A 20,174-nucleotide genomic window follows, 5' to 3' on the forward strand; every position below is an offset into this window, starting at 1 on the left:
AAAGTAAATTATAAATTAATTAATCACCGCAATTTCCAGGGAAGATTTTTTTTTATTTCCCAAAGCACCTGGGCTCCTGGATTTATATCGTGGAACACCTTCGGTGCCCTCTTTTGTTTTCCTTTATCTGTAAATTCCTCACAATTTGCACTTTATTTACTCAGGTGGAATAAGCCGTGCTTCTCGTGGAAATTAATCGCGATCGGGTTGGCATGTATAAACTGAATTTTACTGAGTTAGACCTAACGAAGTAAATCACTGGCATTTCTACCATAAGCTACATAGTTAAAAATAATAATAATAAGCTACATGAGAATGCCAGCGCGCGATCGATCAAATCTCAGAAGTAAAATACCGCCAGAAGATGCACGAACAAAATAAAATTTGGATCAAATTAGTAAATACAATGCACGCACCTGATCCAAAACGCATCTTGAACCAAACACTAATTCTAAGTTCAAACATGACTTTTACTCTTTCTTTCTACAAACACGGTACAAGCACAAGCATCCACGCATATATGCGTGCACACTCACCGCTATCAATACGCACACTGAACCTAATAATTAACTGTAAACGTAGGCTGTTAAATCTAGAATTTAAACCTAATCAATAAATTCAACCATAAAAACCTAACAAGTTAAATATATGCTCGTTCTCTAATCATAATTTCTCCGGAGCAGGGCAAATACAAATATAAACATGCACGATCGTATATTTATATATCAATACTATTCCCGGCCAATCTGGTTAACTAGATGAATACCCCGTCGCATTGCTGCAGAAAATTAAGTTGCATAATATGTACAAATAAAATGTAAGTTGATTATCAAAACTAAAACAATTTGCCACAATTTTGAGCCTAAAAATAATTGAGATTGTATGTTTTTAAGAGAGAAGAAAGAAGAGACAATTTGGACCATAGATCTATCATCCAAAGGTTAGAAATAATTGAAGTGATGTGGCTTAATGAGAGAAGAGAGAAATAACATTAACTACACTTAGTGGTGATGAACTATATATAAGTATGTATATAGGATACCGGTTACGTCCGGTCGATTTAAACTTCTACTCCCTCCATCATTTTAATGTGTGATTTTGTTAGTTTTATATGTAATGTTTTGTTACCTGCGTTATTAAAAGTTTAGTGTAAATATAAAAAGAATACAAGCCTAATATTTAATTAAATTGAATGGTTAAATCAAATGTCATATTAAAATAAACAGCATCCTACATTTAAAAACAAAGGTAGTATATATCTAGCTATAGTTTCAATATTCCGTCACGTACTCGCATGAACCTCCTCCTCTTCTTCTTTTCTAAAGAAGACAATAAGCTCTAGCGTTCACTGAGGAAGGATATACTCATATACATGTGCATAATCGCATTCTAAGAAAAATTTATGATTTTTTACTGATCTCATAACCAAATAACTAGCACTGGTAGCACACTTAGTGTGCTATAATTCACCCGGTTCAAATTCTCCATTCTAAATTAATATTAGAACTTCATTCTTAAGATTTTAACCCGAGTATAAGTGGAGGGTTCACTACCCCTATCTATATATTGGCTTGTTTGTAGTGAGAGAGACAACTATTAGGCAGGTCAGACAGTCGCCTGGACTTTGCAGCTACCATCTTCACTATTGACAAATGTCGTTACCTGTAAAAATCAGTTGATCACCAAAAAAAAAAACGCTATTAGTCATATGGACTCGACGGTAATGCTAGCTCTGCCACTGCTTGTTCGCGTCATGCATGCTGATATAATTCAAATCACAGTTATATATATGATTTATTTATTTATTTATATTTATTTTTTGCGAACACGCTGTTTGTTTCTCCTCAACCATACACATGTATTTGTGCGAAGTGTTCACTTGTTATGACCTAAGAGATTAATTAAAACTGATTGTATACATTTGTAGCACTGTCACAACATCAACCAGAGAGTGATAATTATTTCATATTTTCATTCCCATCCAAAACCACTTATATTCTTCAATAAATTTACATAATTAATTAAGCTGCATGCATACACTAGTATTATTGGCTAGCTAGTACTAACAATTATACCAGTATAATTAATTAACACACACACCTCTTAAATTAATTATTCATTAGTAGCTTCATCCTTAAGACTTAGCCGAAGAACAACAACCCAATCTCTGCATCGATCTCTCTCTCGCATCGCATGGCGGCGGCGGCCGGAGCTCAGGCCGGAGGCGGGTGCGCCGCCGCCGGAGGAGGAGCCCGCGGCGTGGGCGGCGCCATGGCGGCGTGCTCGGCGCAGCAGTTGGACTGGTACTGGTGGAACTTGGCGATGTAGACGGCCGCCTCGAGGTCCACCGTCCGCCGCCCGGCGAGCGGCCACTCGCCGTCCTCGTCGCTCGGCCGCACCCGCCGCTGCTGCGGCCTGTACCCGCCGCCGCCGTCCAGCTCGGTCGACGACGACCTCGACGAGCAGCACCCTCCCATTTGCAAGCAGTTTATAGCTACTCGATCGAGCTAGCTAGCTAGCTATAGCAGTGGTTGGTTGGGCTTAGTTAATTTGCTTAGCTTTCGCCATGGGAGGTGGTGAATTTATAGGCGCCGCGCTGATCGAGGTGTGGAGGTGGGAAGAGAGGAGGATGGTGGAGAAGAAGCGCACGCGGAATACGCGCGAACGGGGGGGATTATTCCCGCGCAAGTTGCAGCTGCGCGCGTTAGCTGCTATTGCGCGGTTTCGACGGTGGGGATTTGATCACACGTTTCTCGACCCCTTCACCCTTGAGATTGGTGATCTGCAGGAGGTTCCATGAGCTAACTAGCTGGCTACACTCTCTGTCTTAAAAAAAATAAAAAAGTAAATCTAAACACGTACTTATCTAAGTTCATTTAGCATTTTTTTTGACGGAGAGAGTAGTTGATTACTGATCGATCTAGCATGAGATCGATGTACATCAGCGGTTTCGATGGTGGGAATTGACTATACGTTTCTCAATCCCTTTGATAGAGGATCGATGAGCTATCTAGATACGCTCTCTAAAAAGAATAAACTTTAACAACAAATGTGAATACGTACTTATTTAAATTTATTATCAGTTTAATTTGGAACGGAGTGATGAGTAGCTGATTATATACTGATCGATAGATGTACATGACCACACACAAGTTGCTGCAACTTTGCAGCCGTTCTTTATCTTGATGGACCTGGATCTGCAAGAGCCTGCATTATTGCCATGAAATATTGCTATAGTTCACAAGGAGTATATATGTATGACGTATAGATTAAATATGGATCAATCATCAATGGATTCTTGGTCTGTAGGACCTGACAAATGATTTGGTGATTGAGCATTTGGACTTGATGGATTACACTATACCACCTTCGTGAAAATGTCAGTTTTGGATATTTCGACTCCAACATTAAATTCAATCATATTGGAAATAGAAAAAAAAAAGATTGGATCACTACTATGAAATTTTCCCCGGTGCTCTCTCCTCCCTACCCCCAAGAAAAACTCCATGGGCATTCCATGAAAGGAGACAAATGTGGAGAACGCCAGGTGAGGTCCACATTGTCTGCTACTAGAAACAATTTAAGTGGACCGTCTATCTAAATGGGACCATTTCCATAATTCGCTGTGTTTGAAATATATTATTAAAGACAGTAGAGTAAGTTGTCGGGGCTCTTAAGGAGGTCACTTAAAAATAGCTACATGTATTAATAATTCTCACAAGCGGCTATGTTAAGTGGCCGCCTATGTACACGATTGTTTGTACAGCCTTTTGCTTAGAAATGACCACAAGGCACATCTATGAAAATACTTTTAGCCTGTCTGGAAAAATGTTCATCTTAATAGTGGATGCATGGAGGTTGTATGTATCAATATATCTCGTTTTTATCGGGTTTGTAAAATATATTATAATAGAAATTAAATGTTAAAGTTGTATCTTGGAGATCATGTCGATATCTAAATCAAACGATTCTCATGGGCATTGGCAAAATAGCCAACTTGATGTAATCGTATGAGATTAATAAAAGCTTCCTTTATAAAAAAAATGGCAAAATACCAGAAGGAGGTTTATTTTGTAAAGAAAAGGATAATTCCTAGTACCTTCCAAGTACTGAGGTACCAGAAGATTAAAATTATGCTGCTTGACAGTCGATATATTCTTAATAGCCGTAAAATCACTCAATTAGACGCTAGGACAAAATAGGCCCTAATAAAAATCATTAAGCTAATATACCAAATGTAACTACGGCGGTAGACGAAGATTGCCTACCGTACGTAGAGAATAAGAAGGCACCTGTCTTGGGATAAATTCCAACCGTTGGATTGGACTGCGAAAAGAATGGCCTAGATCTTCTGCTACAGTGATTATGGCCTACTAGTACGGAATAGCAGTCTACTGTGGCTACAGACTACAGTTAAATGCATTTCTTTTTTAAAAAAAATCAGCAAACAACATGATGACAAACTAACTATTCCCTATAGAACAAAAAGGTGCATTCTGGATAGCATTTTTGGGAGTCAAATTCAGGTGAGCTTCTGAATTCTGTTCAAATGAAATTTTTCTGAAGTTACAGTCACAGAAGAAATTTCTGAAATGCATTGTTGCAGTTACTTGTCATCGGATCTTCAAAGTTTGCATGCTCCAGTATGATTTGGAATTTTGGATTAGTATAAATATGGTGTTTATATTTAGCGTTTCATATAACAAGCGTTACCAATAAAAACTGCTTCCAACTTCTGATTCAAATGTGATTTTTGTTGGGGAGATCAGTGAATGGTAAGTTCTCTCTTTCGCTAATCAAGAAGAGAAGTTCCTGATGGAAGTCCTAGAAAGCAAATTATCTGGCATGCATGCTACTACTAGTTAGGCATAATTTTTACCTCTAATCAACCTCAGCCACCCTCTTTCTTTGACCGGACAATTAGGTGTAGTAGGTACTCTTTTGATCTTGGGTTACAAGAAAAATTAATCATTTTCTTAGTACTAGTAATGTGCAGCTGAATGTGATGCTCTCACAGTACATTGTAAAAATCACAACTGTCAAAAGGATCATTCAGACTTCTGGAATTGTTCTCTGAAAAATCTAGCTGTGCAGCAATGCTTTCCTCTCTGATGCTCACAGTAGATTGTAAAATTAGAATTGCCAAAAAAATCAAAATAAAAAATAACTATTGCCAAAAGGACAAGTTGTTCTCTGAACAAATCTAGCTGTGCAGCAATGCAAGGATGCATTCTTCCCTGATGCTGGAAGTACACTGTACAATTACAGTTTCCAAAAAAAGTCAAAATAAAAAATTGCCAAAAGGATCATTCAGACTTCAGGAGTTGTTCTCTGAACAATCTAGCTGTGCAGCAATTCACTCCTCTCGGATTAGAAATGACATGAATATTTAACTGCTAATCATAGGAGCAATATCCCAGTTGAGCTTCCACAATCCACAGCATGCAGTGACTCTTTGCATCATCCATTAGGGCACTGATTAAAGTAAATTCAGATAAGGAAGCGAGAACAAACTGTTTAGATAAGGCAGTTAATGACGATAAGCCAGCATCTTAGGGTCACTAACATGTTTAGTCATTTCAGGGCCATTTTAATAACCAGACATGGCCAAGATTTGGCCTACCTCTTTACCTTCAGTACTAACAAGTCAGGGACCAATACCTCCTGTTTAGGAGAACAAGAGGAACAAATCTTGATTAGCATGCAATTCCGTGATCTTACATCCTAATCAAAACTCTAAAAAAAACACTTAAAAAGAAGCATTCACATTACCCCAAATTCAGTACCATGTTCGGTGCCTAACAAGTAGACAGGCAAAAAGTTTTAGAGCAAATTATTCCTGCTCCCTTTAGCTATATACCGCGTATAATTCTCTATACTAATCTGTAATTCGGTATAGTATAGATTATACCAGTTTACTACTGATCAGTGATCACTGAGAAAGACCAGTCAAAAAGGGAATTCTGCCATGTAAATGATTCTAACCACCCAAAGAAGATGTCATACAGCATATTGCAGTAGAAGCTTTGCTGCATACAGCTCCAGTCTTGCAGTCTCCCAAGTACCTTCTACAGATAAATTTTTGCCTAGTTGTATCAGAAGACAAGCTGCAAACTGCAAGATCTCTTTGCTTTTAGGCCTTTGGTTCATTATTTAATTTAGTCCTCACCGTACATGTAATGCGTTCTTGCTGTAATCGCAATGTTGGGATGATCATGCATAACAAATTTTAGGCAGAATCCTAATGATGAGAAGAGGTCCGGAGTTGTTAGGCGAGAGCTACAAATTTAGATGTAAAGATATTAGATATGTTCATGTCATAATCTCTGTTAGATTAGTTAATTTGGATTCTCAATGCAATAATGCAGAACCATCTCCATCTGTATGTCTTTGTGTCCAGATGGCATTGGAAGCCGCAGCTAGAGATGAATCTTGGCATAGGAGAGTGAGTTCATGGCTTCCAAAGAAAGATAGCAACCAAAGAGAACAAAGAGGGGATTAATTTAAGATATTTCTCACCTTTAAAACTGAGAATTGTTTTCATATGACAAAGTGTTTACCCCTTTTGATCAAACTAGCAATAATTTATCGCCTCCTTTCCTTTTGTACGTGCCGAACAAATGAAGAACAATAGAATCTTACAAATGGTGGTTACTACTTACAAAACCTAGAAAGTATAAAGCAAGCATCATCACTAGAGTAACATGGAGAGTATGAAATATCTCACTTAGTTTATGAGGTTCCGATATGCAATTCTGAGAAGAAAAAAAACAACCGGTAAGAGGTTAGAGTGGTTTTTTTATTAAAAGAACTAAAGCAATGACCTGTTTTGATAAAGAAAATATTAACCAACTGCCGAATTTAGTATATTCTGATTATTTTTTTATTAATTATGCAACATTGCACTGTTGCCCAAACAATATTGCTACAAGAGTTATTTGACAAAATTATTAACAGTGCATCTATTATGTTTCTAAATGGCAGCTATATTTTCTAGACAGACATAATAGATGTTGACTGGCATCATTGCAAAAGCAATATAACGAGATTACAAAGAAATCAATTTTCAAATAGATACATCATCAAGTGGTTTAATGGATCACCTTTCCTAAAGCTATCGCGCTATCAAAAGAACTATACGAGTGATTTGACACAAGTTGAATAAATTGCACAGTAACATTATACCTTATCAACCATTGTCTGTTGCAAGAAGATTTTGCCTTTATGAATATTATGAATAAAGCACTTCCAGAGTCCAGAGAAGAGAGTTAGGCAGTGATACCCTTTTTTTTTATCAGCCAATTAAATTCAGAGTTTCACTTGTACAGTCCTAACTGCCCTGTAAAAAGCTTCTTTTCTTTTCATTGTTATCCCCTCCTGATCATGATTCCTGATAATACTGAGTTTAAACTTGAGGCAGTATAGGCCCTATCATATTCCCCTGTGTGTAGAGTTAGAACAAATTTCAGTCTTTTCTCCTCTGCTTTTTCTATAAAGTGTGTATGAATTTATTCTGCTCAAGTTCAGCAAGAAGCTTATATGAGCCATAATATACTAGTGCCGGCACCAAGAACTCTAGCTGGAATTTTGACTTGTCCTGGCAAAATTTTCTGTGCATCCATGGCCATTGAATTGCGCGGTTCGCGAGACGTTTCGATCGAATTTTCTTCAGAATTTTCCACTGGTGCACTGAGGTAAAAGAAAAAAAAAAGAAGCTGGATTCATAGTGCATTATATTGCAGCAGATAGGGATTCATGTGTGCTGTTCAATCTGTCATTCTGCTGTAACTAGTGAAACGGGTGGCTGTTACTTGCGTTCGCGTTGTGCCCTCTGCCACTGAAATTGTTCCAGGTAGGTACCTTTTGCTAGCTGCTGTTCCTCTAGCTTATCGCTGATTAGCGAGGTAGATGCATGGAACATCATCAAGGAATAAACTGTTTTTTGTCTTTACAATGCAGCCAATCTAGTGCTGATTGTTTTTCAATAAATTGGATCATTATGTCAAAAAAATGTTAGCATTGCTTCAAAACTATGTGATTGTCCATCTGAAAACATATTTGAAAACCAGAGCACAACAGGAGGCTGCAACTCCAGTACAAAATTTCCAAACTTTTCAGCTTCTAACATATGCCATTGAGGCTGTCATTGGGAATGTCGGATGTATGCATCCTGGGCATGCGCATTTACAGGATAAACAGAACGAATGCATGCATGATAAACATTGAGAATCTCCAGCACGGGCATATTATTAACCTCCCAGAACTCGCAGTGTATATCTCATATCATACATGCAGCATTTGAGTTTGAACTAACAAACAATCGACTAACTTTGACAAATCAAATAAGAATCAACAGTTACAGCTCTTGTCAGAATTCATGCTTCCATGGGTTGCCTAACCTGGAGGCTTGAAGGTATAAAAAAAGGCAGTTAAAACACCGACGACAAGTTTACACTTTACAGAAGCATTCCCATCTTGCAGAGCATTACTTCTCCAGACTATATTCAGGAATCACCTCATATCAGTTAAACGACAAGATTTGGTAGCTGTGGAAAGGAAACTGAACTCTGGTGTACAAAGCAGCGCATTGTCTCTTTTGCCAATAACAATCCATCAGTAGACAACTTTTGCCGATTTATTTACGTCCATGAGGTGCTTGGTAAGCACTGCCAGGATTAGTTGCTGCTTGCCCAGCTCCATACTGCGGAGGCTGTGCACCTGACCCATAGGGTGACACCCCTTGCGCTGGGGCAAATGGAAATGATGCTTGTGCTAATCCATACGAGGATGGTAGCTGTGCGTGTCCATATGAAGGTTGCTCCTGTGCATGTGCATATGATGGTAAAGCCTGGGCAGAGCCAAAGTTACGTGCTGTTGTTGCACTGTAGGATGTTGATTGAACAGGAGGTCCAGATGCATGTGACTGTGGCACTTGTGCAGATCCATAAGCGGATGCAGCTTGTCCCCAAGCATATGAAGGTGGTGTTGCCTGATTTGATCCATAGTAATCAGCACTACTCCCATGAGCAGCTGCAGCTGTTGCCTGTCCTCCAAGTGCAGGTGCTTTAGAAGGATCATATCCAGCACCTTTCAAAGAATTGTAGCCTGCGGCACCCCTTGATGCATCATGTCCTCCAGCTTTTGAAGAACTGAAGCTAGCAATACGAGAAGCGTCATACATATTGCCTCTTGATGGATCAAATCCAGTCCGAGGAGCTGTGCCAGCTGGGTTTCCGCTTAAAGAGTCTCCCAGTCCAGCAGGTGGTGTCCTTCCCTGCAATAACATTTGAAATACCATCGTTACTAATACATAAAGATTGCTCCAGCACCAGTTAGAAAAGCAGAAGACAAAATTGAAATTGTCATTGCTACAAGGAAAAAGGTATCGTAATTACTTTATGATCAAGGGTGCACCGCAAGAAAAGCATCCATTAACTTCAGGACAGAAAAGAAACGCACAAAGGAATCAATGAACAAAAGTAAAAAAGCTAGTTAGTCCTGCTTTCATTTACGGTATTCTGTACTTTCGATGAGATTGCATTGGAAGCCCATGAGAGCTTAGGATTTGATCCAAATCCTTGATTCAATCGTATCTTTGTTATGAACTCATTCTACAGTAGGTGTAATGATCTTTGAATAAACTGGTACAATGTATTTTGTATAACTCAGTGCCATAACTTGAAGTCTTAAAATTTGAAACCAAGCAAAAGCGCAAAACTAGCTAATGGCAAGGGGTATCCCGATTGTGCAAATAAATCAATTTAATTACACAAGTATAGAATAAGAATTTAATATTTGGGACTGAAAATAAGATGGCAATTGTATAAATAAACAAAACAATATCCGCAAAAGTTAGCAAAATAATAATTAAAAACTTAAACCAGTGACATTGGAACTAACAGAGGCCAAATCCTCGTGCTCTTGCTATTTACTGGTTTATTGACCTGTGCTACTGTGCATAACTTAATTCAAGGTATATGCATAAACATCATAGTAGAAGTGCTTTCATGATAGAGACTAGCCCATGAAGGTATAACAACAAAAAGGCTCAACTTCCATGACAGATAAATTCTGAAGGCTATGGAGAAGTGAGGTTTGCCTAGTGGAGTTGCAACGACAATGAAATGATATACATAGTCATCCAGATGAAACATGCTTCACAAAATAATAAGTTCCACCGTATGCTGGTTATCTATTTAGGAGTTATAAAGATGCTCACCTGCGCAGCTCCATAACCGCTATCATAAGCAATTTGTCCAACAGGAAGACTAGGCGCGCCATCATCCTTTTGAGCAGTATTAGTATTGTATAGCATACCTACACATAGAAAATGTCTCATGGTGTGGTTTCTATATATGCTACCCAAAAATTGTGGTAAAAAAAAATGGAACAACAGATAAACGGCATGCCTCCTCTGTCAATATTAGCCGTGTTCATCAGCTCAGCACGAAGCTTGTCTAGCTCAGCGACCATGGTGTCATAATTCCTCTTCATCACCTGCAGCGACTCGGAGTGATCCATCCTGAGTTTCCTTTCGTACTCATACGTAGCCCTGAGATTTCGACCGGTGCGCATGCAGAAATCGATGTCAGTCATAAATCAAGTAAATTCATAACTAAAAGGCACAAACGCGGAGCGTTTCATATCGCGCGGCACCTGAGGTGCTGATACTCCTGCCTAGCGGCGTCGCGCTCGGCCACGAGCGCGGGGAGCTGCTGCGCCTCACCGAGGTTCCTCTGCAGGTCCTTGCTCAGCTTCTGCGTGTCGGCGGCCAGCTGCTGCCTCGCGACGACGAGGCCCTGCGCCTCGGCGTGCGCCTGCTTCAGCTCGGCCTTGACGGGGTCGCGGGCCTTGAGGTCGGCCTCCATCTTGGCGACCTTGTCGAGGATCCCCCTCGCCTCCTGCTCCTCGGCCGCCCTCGCCGCCTGCCCCTGCGCCTGCAGCCTCTGCGCCTCCTGCTGCGCCGCGGCGAGCTCCTTCCGCAGCGAGTCGTGGCTCATCGCCAGCCGGTCGTTCTCCACCGCCAGCTTCTGCAGCTCCCCCCGCTGCGCCATCAGCTTCTGCTCCAGGATCTCCGGCGGCGGCGCCGCCGCCGCCAGCATGTCGTACGGGAACGGCCCCGGCATCCCCGGTGCCCCCCCGTACGGGTCCCGGTGCATCATCTCGTGCGCCCCCCGGTGGTGGTAAGGCGGCGGCGCCCTCCCCTTGCTCCCCATGGTGGGAAGGAGAGGGAGGGGGAGATGCGGGAGGAGAGGTCGTTACCTCTCGCGGTGGCCGCCGGCGGCGGCGGCGGCGGAGGAGGCGGCGGGTCTAGGGTTGGTCGTCGTCGCCGGCGTGGGGGGAGGAGGAAGACGGCTTCGGATTTCTCACTGAAATTTTCGTGCTATTTCAGCCCACGAGCCCAGGAATGGGGCGAGAAGGACCGGATTGTAAAATTCCGGCCCACCTGAGGAGGACAGGATTGTAATTTCTGTATTTGTGCAGGGACCTATTAGTATTTTCCCTATATTTTTTTTTCTCCTCCCACTTCCTTCCCTTATACTAGCCGGCGGCGGCGGCTGCACGAGCACGAGCACAATCCCCGCGAGCTCCAAACCCTAGCCTAGCCGCACGCGCGCGCGCCCGCCGCGCGCCACGGTGGCCGGCGGCGCTCCGTCCGCCGGTGCTCGCGGGCTGGGAGGTGAGGCCGTGATTTGGGGGGTGTTCCTGGCGGCGGCGGAGGCGGCGGCGTGGGTGGTGAGGGAGCGGAGGCGCGACTACTGCATCCCCGACTCCGGCAACTGCAGCTGTGGAAGCTTCACCGTGGCCGGTAAAAATTCCGTGCGTTCATATGTAAATAAATATAATGGAATATCGAAAATATTTGTGGAAATAATTGGGGGGCTTCATTTCGTGCGTTCGTATGTAATAAATATAATGGCTTATCGAAAGAATTTGTGGAAATAGTCGGGGGGTTTCTTTGCTTTTGATGAATGTTTAGACATTGAGCTGTTCGTGGGTAGAATTTGTGGATTTTGTGAGGGTTTCCCGTGATCTTTCTGTCCTGGGGGATGGAGAGGAGACGGGATTAGGGTTGGATCACTGACGTTTTGGGCGTAGGTTTGGGATCTGATGAGTAATCATCATCTCACCACGGTGGCAAAAAGTGTGTCCAGAAACTAATGGATGGTCATTTCTCCAGTTTCAAGTTTTCCACTTTATGTGATATAGATAGAACACTCAGTTCCATATTCTTCAATTTAAGCACTGGGACCTTTTGTTTTGAGTTATATAACTAAATTAAACTGTTGGGAGGATAAGGGGTAAGAAGAATATTTTCTCTACCAATAATAAGCTGTTGTAAGCAATGCAGAGAAAAGTAAGGGAGTGATGGGTAGATTAGAGTTTCTGCCAAAGTCCTTCAGGTCTTATCTAATTGAAATTAGGTCCAAAAGTTTTGAAACCTATATGTATGGAGGGGATATGTAATAGTAATATGGAAATTAGGGTATCCTGTGCATTCCCAGCATTCCAGTACCAAAAGTACACTTACATAAATAGTAAATTGTTGCACGCAAAATTAATCATCTGACTGAACAGAGAGTAATATATATTTTATGGTTATCTACGATTGGCTGTCTAAAACTCATTTGCCTGAGTAGTTAAGTGGTGGCTTCTTTAAAAGGATTAGGATACAAGGAACTCGGTAAAAAAAAAATGTTCTGTTATTATTTTCTGTCTGTATCTCTGTTAATATAGTGGTATAGATTATAGTAGTATTATTCTAGTGAGACTAGATAATTCATGTGCTGGATGCTGTTTTTATGTCCTGCCCCATTTGTTTAAGGATGGCCTGCTGCTTGTGTCTCTCAAAACTCTTTAAGTTTTTCACTCGGCAATATGGTAGCCTGATAATATCTTGAACTTGATGCACTGCCTTTAACTGGTAAACAAGTATCGGCTGCACAATAAGTACTTTCCCATGTAGATTAACTTGCTGAGCATACATCCTTAATTCTGCAAATCATTAACACTTTCATTGAACCTCTTCTTAGGAAAGTGTAAGTCATGGGGAGCAAACAGATAGTAGCTGTTCTTCAAGTAGGTGGAGAATTCAAAACTGATGATGATGGACAGATGTCCTATTCTGGTGGAGAGGCGCACGCGATGCATGTGAAAAGTGATTGGACTTTTAAAACATTCAAACATGAGATATCTTCAACGCTCAATAACCTCAAACTTGACTCCTATGTGTTCAAGTACTTCCTTCCGAGGAATAACAAGACTTTGATTTCAATTTCCAATGACAAAGACCTAAAACGCATGGTTGAATTCCATGCAGAGTCAGAGACAACATATATTTATGTCATGAAGAAGGCTGACAACAGGTACCCTTCTGACTGGCATAAACATCTTCATAAGTGGATATCCAAAAATGACATGAGACATTTTTTTCAGGGTAAAAACATCTGCCGTGGTGCCTGCTGCTTCTGCAGATCATGCTGTAGCAGCAACTACTCCAGATGGATCTAAGAGGCAAAAGATTTGTGCAAGTTGGGAGAATGCGATTACTGGAGCTGGTCAAGTGTTTGAAGGTCCAAAGGAATTCCGTGATGCACTACACAAGTATGCCATTGCACATAGGTTCCATTACAGATTTGTCAAGAATGACTCTTCTCGTGTCACTGTGGAATGTACTGCTGAAGGATGTCCATGGCGTATACATGCATCCAAGTCTCCTGCAAAGAAGGATTTCATGATTAAGAAAGTTTTTGGAAGTCATACATGTGAATCAGAGTCAGTCAAAAGTCATCGTCTAGCGTCTCAAAAGTGGGTGGCCAGTGTTATTAAGGAAAAATTGCGTGATAGTCCAAACTATAGGCCAAGAGATATTGCTAATGATCTTCAGCGGGAATATGGGCTAAGCCTGAATTACTCCCAAGCTTGGCGAGGCAAATCAATAGCCCAGAAAGAACTATACAGTTCACATGAAGAGGCATGCAACCAGCTTCCTTGGTTTTGCCAAAGGATTGTCGAGACAAACCCTGGAAGTGCGGCAACAGTAGAGGCCTTGGAAGATTCAAAATTCCGCTTCTTTGTTGCATTTCATGCCTCCATTCAAGGTTTTGTGCATGGCTGCAGACCTCTCCTCTTTCTTGATGTGATATCTGTGAAACCGAACAAGCATTGGAAGCTGTTGGCTGCTACCTCAGTTGATGGTGAAGGTGATATGTTCCCAGTTGCACTCTCTGTAGTGGACGACGAGAGTCAAGAAAATTGGCATTGGTTTCTTGAACAGCTAAAAGCTTCATTGCCTGTGTCTGGAGAACTAACATTCATATCAAATGGCAAATGTGGTCTGTTGGATGAGGTCTCTCTTATATTTCCAGATAGCTATCATGGCTACCATGTCAACTATTTTATTGAAGAATTTAAGGCACAATTGGATGACAGTTGGAGTGAAGAACTAAAAGATACAATGGTTGAGCATGTTAAGAAAGCCATGTATTCATGCAAAGTTGATGAATTCAACCAGTGTATTGAACTCATCAAAGTTGAATCTGATAAGCTTGCTGAATGGCTTTTGGAGACTAAACCTGAGAAGTGGTCAGATGCCTTCTTCAAGGGGTCGCGACTTGGCCAGTACACCTGCAATGTTCCCGAGACAATTCTTCAGTGGGTCCCCAGTAGATATGAGCTCTCAGTAGTGCAGTTGGTTGATACAATCAGATGCAACTTGATGGAGATGATGTATACGCGCAGGGAATATTCTAATTCATGGACGGAACCGCTAACTCCATCAACCAATCAGAAAATTCAGGAAGAGATGGGCAAAGCTCTTACACACAGTGTTGTTTGCTCAACAGGCAATGACGGAAACAATAATGTGTTTGAGGTATGCGATGGCGCTGTCAATGTTGTCAACATTGATACATGGGACTGCACCTGCAGAAAGTGGCATGTCTCTGGGATCCCATGCTCACATGCAATTGCGGTGTTTGAGCGCACTGATCATAACCCACTTGACTTCTGTGCCAAGTATTTCACAACAGAGTGCTACCGCTTGACCTATGCCATGTCAATCAATCCAATACCTGACATTGTTATGGCTGCTCCATCAACTGACCCATCACAAGGCGCGGCATTACATCAATCACCGATTCTAACCCGGAGGCAGGTTGGAAGACCAAAGGAAAAGCCAGCTGATCCTCGAATCGCAATCAAAAGGGCGGTGCGCTGCAGCAGGTGTAAGGGTTATGGGCACAACAAGGCAACCTGCAAAGTCCCTATCGCAGCATAAAACCCTTGCCATATGTTCTCAAGTGTAAATTATGTTGTGCCTTTTGTTGCCCTTTTATGAACTCGTTCTAGTGGAACCTGTGCAATGCCATCATGTATCTTTTATCAGATAACGTGTGAAACATAATCTTATTCGGTGGTTTTAGCTCCAAGTATGGTTTGCCTAGCACTAGCCGGTACTTTTAGATTGAACTTTTTGTGGTGGGCAGAATCTGGGAAAAGGATTGGAGTTTTTTGTACGTTGTTATCCAGCACTCCCTTCCTCCATATGGTTGTAAATTTTGACATCCGAAGATAAGTTATTTTATTTCTGTTGAACTGTGCAAATCTTTGGATGAGTAATAATATCTCGATACTACTCTTAAACCGTGACATGGATGAGTAATAGTATCTCGATATTACTCTTAATTCTTAAACCATAATACCAGGTTGATGCTTGTAACAAATACGTGTTTAGCATCAATTTAACCGTTTTAGGTTGTATTTAAACTCCTGAAATTTTAACTATTTCTTCTAAATATTATTTACTATCATATCAAAAATACGCATTGTTGGGGCATTAGAGGTCATCAGATGCCACCAATCAACGGCTTGCCCTCGCCTGTTCTGTTACATCTTCAGTTTCTTGTTCATTACTAATCACTGCTAATAATTCATGTCAAATGCATCGAGTAATATTTGGTTGCTGTTCTTTGTTTTTTTGGGTGATGAGGATAGTTGACATTAGAAATGTTCATTGAAAAAAAAACAATTATAACCTCTGAGAAATACATTTGTATAGAATCTTCATATTATATTAAACTAAATACTGCAGTGTTTCGGTTTTACTCATCAGTTACCACTCGGATATTCTGAGTAAAGAAATGACAATTAGTACTCCTTTCGATTTTTAATATTTAGCATCATTAACTTATGGACCATTTGTCTTATTAAATTTTTTTTTGCATAAGTCACGCTTAAAATACATTTGATGATAAAACACATCACAATAAATAAATGATATTTCCGTGAGTTAGAGTTGGATATCACAATGTAACCATGACGACTTAGCCACATGGGGAGATGATGGTGGTGTGGCCATAGACTTGTAGCGGCTAGTTGCTATGTTGATTGGGGAGCAGCGTCCATAATCATAGTCACGGGGATTTAGGTTTGGGTGAACCTCGTTAGCAAATATTATGTGTTCCTGTGTCGTCATATGGCATGTCTTGGGTGATCAATGAGAAGTGATTGGGAAGGTTGGTCGTCGTTCCGCTATATCGACTAAATTTTATAACATTATATTTTAGAACCGAAGGAGTATCACTAAATAAATGTGGGTTTATTACCTTCCACTAATACACCAAAAATCTGAATCATGACAACCCATATACAGCAAAGATCATAAATCCGTGTAATCTGTGAAAATCGCATAGCAATAAATATATCCCCATTAAACACTTGCTACAATTTCCCATGGAAAAGTTAAAACCTGCCTGAAATATCTTCTCTATGTGTAGACACCAGCCAGTACACCCAGCGAAATACACCACCCTAGAAACAGCCGCGCGGACGGACACCACGTGCAACCCGTGCGCCGCGCTCGTCCCCCTCGGTCACCGACAAGTGGGCCTCACCGCATCGGCTGGGTTCCCCAAACATGCCCCACGTCGCTGGCCCCACTCATCCTCATAGTATAGAATCTTCATATTATATTTAAAACAAATATTGTAGTCTTTCAGTTTTACTTACCAGGGGTAGAGATATTCTAACCAGCGTGCCAGCTTTCCGGGTTCCCTGCTTCCAGCATTTGCATCCCAATAGCATTTTTTTTGGTTTGATGCCATTAACTTATGGATCATTCATCTCATCCAATTTTTTTTTACATATGAAAAAAATCATCCTTAAAATATCTTTGATGATAAAACAAATCACAACAAATAAATGATAATTGCATACTTTTTAAATAAGAAAGTGGTTAAATATATTTCCAAAAGTCAATGGCATCAAACATTAAAAACCGGAAAGAGTAATAATATGATAGTCAAGTGGTGAAACTTTATTTAACCTGGGAAAAACATATTACACACTTCTAAAAATGTTTATAGCAAATAATTGCAAAACTCAATGAATTTATTTTTTTTGTTTTTATTAGTAAATACTAAGATATTCACATCAAATCAATCAATTCTGATTCCTACAAACCATTATTCTGAGAAGTTAATTGAAAACACAATATGAAAATCTATACTACTTTAAGAGAACATAGTGGTGATGGTGATTCTCCCCCAAGGGCTAACATCCTTCCCATGAACCTCCACTTTATATTTTGTAGTCACCGCTAACATTTTCACACCAAAAACCATAGTATTTGATTGTAATGAAATCATTCTCTATGTATTTTTGTAGTATTATAATGGTACGTATAATAGATATTTTCAATTTTGAGTTACCACTTAACACTAAGATATTACTCTATTTTCCCCCAAAATATAAGGTGTTCATATTACTTTTAGCTTATACTTAAATTACAGGACAAGCTTAGCATAATGTATGTGATGTCGTTAGATTTGTATTAAAAAAAACTTTTTCATAATGTTAGTTTTGTAGTTGTTGATTGTATACTATAAGTAAACTAATGATCAACGTATAATATGTCGGAAAGATGGGCTTAGACAGACGTGGGAAACCACATGTCTGTGATTGACTAGAGGCTCTAGGTGAACTTGATCTGCTCAAGAGTGCTTGGGAGCAAGAAATGCAAAGCAGTTTGGGTTTCCCCAAGGATAACAACTATACATATAAACTAGAGTAGGGTTATTACTCATCCCGAGGGTCTGAACTAGTATACAAATCCCTGTCTCCCGTCTACCTTATCGCAAACTCGCGTATACCTTAGCACTAGTGTTCCCCATACTATACTAATACCGTTGTCGGTATAGCCCGTCGATAGATACACATCAACCCGTTTTACTTACCATGAGAACACATATACCCCTTCCCGGGGTGCTAATGGGTTCTCGCGGTAAGACAACTGGAGTGCGGAAACCATCCCCTTCCCAGAGGCTACCATGTGGTGGCCCCTAGGAGAGGATGACCCACCTACTCACCTTGACTCATTTTGGTCAAGCCATGCCTAGCATTCCCCTACCAGTCCTTAGTCATGACCTCTATCTTAATACAATGCCACAACCTAATTGGCCCCATGTAACAACTCATGGGACAAGCGGCTGCCTCCGAGCAGCTTTGCAGACACGACTTCGACCCGAGCCAATGGACCCTAGTAGAGTCTCATAAGTTCAATCTTTCTTAAGACTTTGATACCTAGACAGGTGATGGGCATATAGACCTCCCCACCAGGGTTCGTATTTGGCCTAGGCCGGAGAAACGCTCACCCACCACCCACACAGTTTTGATGACTTGCATTCCATGTTAAGCAAACCGGTGAAGTGAGGGACTCCTTAGCCACGATGCTAATCACGTAAAATGCTAATATGTCTTACTTCCTCCGTTTCATATTATAAGACTTTCTAGCATTACCCACATACATATATATGTTAATGTATCTAGACATATATGTGTGCCTAGATTTATTAACATCTATATAAATGTGGGAAATGCTAGAAAGTTTTATAACCTGAAACGGAGCTAGTATATATTTAGAATGGAGGGAGTGTCATTAAAAGAAAATCTGAATTTAATACTTTCCACTAATACACCAAAAATCTGAATTATGACTAACCATGTAAAGAAAACACCATTACTCCACATAATCTTGCAAAATCATATTCACACTAATACCCACCTATATTACACCAGTTATTCACAGCAAGCATGCATTAATTGTTTCCATATCTGGGTTCATACTGATATCTACTCCATTAATAACCCCCATTAAAGCCATTAATAACCCAGCAAAATATTTTCCAAAATTACCTCTTTGAAAAAAAGTTCATGGAGTTTTGCACAGGAAAATTACTGCTGCTCTGTGTACACCAGCCGGAGTACACCCAGCCAAAAAACACCAGCGCATCACCATAATGTGTTCATATTACTTTTAGCTGATACTTAAATTACAGTACATGCTCAACATGATGTGTGTGATGTCATTAGATTTGTGTTAAAAAATACTTTTTCATAATGTTAGTTTCGTAGCTGTTGATTGTATACTATAAATAAACTAATGATCAATGTATAATATGTCGGAGAGATGGGCTTCAATAGACATGGGAAACCACAAGTCTCTGATTGACTAGAGGTTCTGGGTGAACTTGATGTGCTCAAGAGTGCTCGGGAGCAAGAAATGCAAAGCAAGTGTCTAGGTTTCTCGAAGGATAACAACTATACATATAAAGTGGAGAAACTGGAGTAGGGTTATTATTCATCCCGAGGGCTTGAACCAGTATGCAAATCCTTGTCTACCGTCTACTTTATTGCAAACTCGTATATACTTTAGCACCAGCGTTTCCTATATTATACAAATACCGTTGTCGGGTATAGGCCATTGATAGATACACATCAACTCGTTTTGCTTACCATGAGAACACATGTACTCCTTCCCGGGATGCTAATGGGTTCTCGTAGTAAGACAGCTGGAGTGTGAAAACCATCTCCTTCCTAGAGGCTACCATGTGGTGGCCCTCTAGGAGAGGATGACCCACCCTACTCACCTTGACTCATTTTCGGTCAAGCCATGCATAGCATTCCCCTACCAGTATTTAGTCACGACCTCTATCTTAAGACATTGCCACAACCTAGTTCCTAGGTGGCTAGCTAGTTGGCCCCATGTAACAACTCGTGGGACAAGCGGCTGCCTCCGAGCAGCTTTGCAGACACGACTTCGACCCGAGCCAATTGACCCTAGTAGAGTCTCATAAGTTCAATCTTTCTTATGGCTTTGATACATAGACAGGCGA

At 40.7% G+C, this 20,174-nt stretch overlaps 2 protein-coding genes across 2 annotated transcripts; one reads left to right on the forward strand and one right to left on the reverse strand.

Annotated features, from left to right (window-relative positions):
• Window positions 1-8,222: 8,222 nt before the first annotated feature.
• Window positions 8,223-11,533, reverse strand: LOC127762245 (protein FLX-like 2). Its single transcript, XM_052286681.1, has 4 exons — window positions 10,657-11,533; window positions 10,410-10,552; window positions 10,220-10,317; window positions 8,223-9,274 (listed from the first exon to the last, which is right to left on the reverse strand). Exons 1-4 carry the CDS (start codon window positions 11,214-11,216, stop codon window positions 8,636-8,638), a joined length of 1,440 nt encoding a protein of 479 aa, XP_052142641.1. The 5' UTR covers window positions 11,217-11,533; the 3' UTR covers window positions 8,223-8,635.
• A 65-nt stretch (window positions 11,534-11,598) lies between these two features.
• LOC127762244 (uncharacterized) lies at window positions 11,599-15,597 on the forward strand. Its single transcript, XM_052286680.1, has 3 exons — window positions 11,599-11,809; window positions 13,035-13,367; window positions 13,438-15,597. Exons 2-3 carry the CDS (start codon window positions 13,048-13,050, stop codon window positions 15,278-15,280), a joined length of 2,163 nt encoding a protein of 720 aa, XP_052142640.1. The 5' UTR covers window positions 11,599-11,809; window positions 13,035-13,047; the 3' UTR covers window positions 15,281-15,597.
• Window positions 15,598-20,174: the final 4,577 nt, after the last annotated feature.

The sequence above is a fragment of the Oryza glaberrima genome, chromosome 2, assembly GCF_000147395.1.
Source record: "Oryza glaberrima chromosome 2, OglaRS2, whole genome shotgun sequence".
NCBI classification, from domain to species: Eukaryota; Viridiplantae; Streptophyta; class Magnoliopsida; order Poales; family Poaceae; genus Oryza; species Oryza glaberrima.

What these genes read in the sequence shown, in the direction of transcription:
- LOC127762245 (XM_052286681.1), bottom strand. Translation starts at nt 11,216, where the DNA reads ATGGGGAGCAAGGGGAGGGCGCCGCCGCCTTACCACCACCGGGGGGCG. An exon ending in CAGGAGTATCAGCACCTCAG is followed by an intron (nt 10,553 to 10,656) that starts GTGCCGCGCGAT and finishes TCGAAATCTCAG; the next exon opens with GGCTACGTATGAGTACGAAA. An exon ending in GGCTAATATTGACAGAGGAG is followed by an intron (nt 10,318 to 10,409) that starts GCATGCCGTTTA and finishes TTCTATGTGTAG; the next exon opens with GTATGCTATACAATACTAAT.
- LOC127762244 (XM_052286680.1), top strand. Translation starts at nt 13,048, where the DNA reads ATGGGGAGCAAACAGATAGTAGCTGTTCTTCAAGTAGGTGGAGAATTC. An exon ending in ATGAAGAAGGCTGACAACAG is followed by an intron (nt 13,368 to 13,437) that starts GTACCCTTCTGA and finishes CATTTTTTTCAG; the next exon opens with GGTAAAAACATCTGCCGTGG.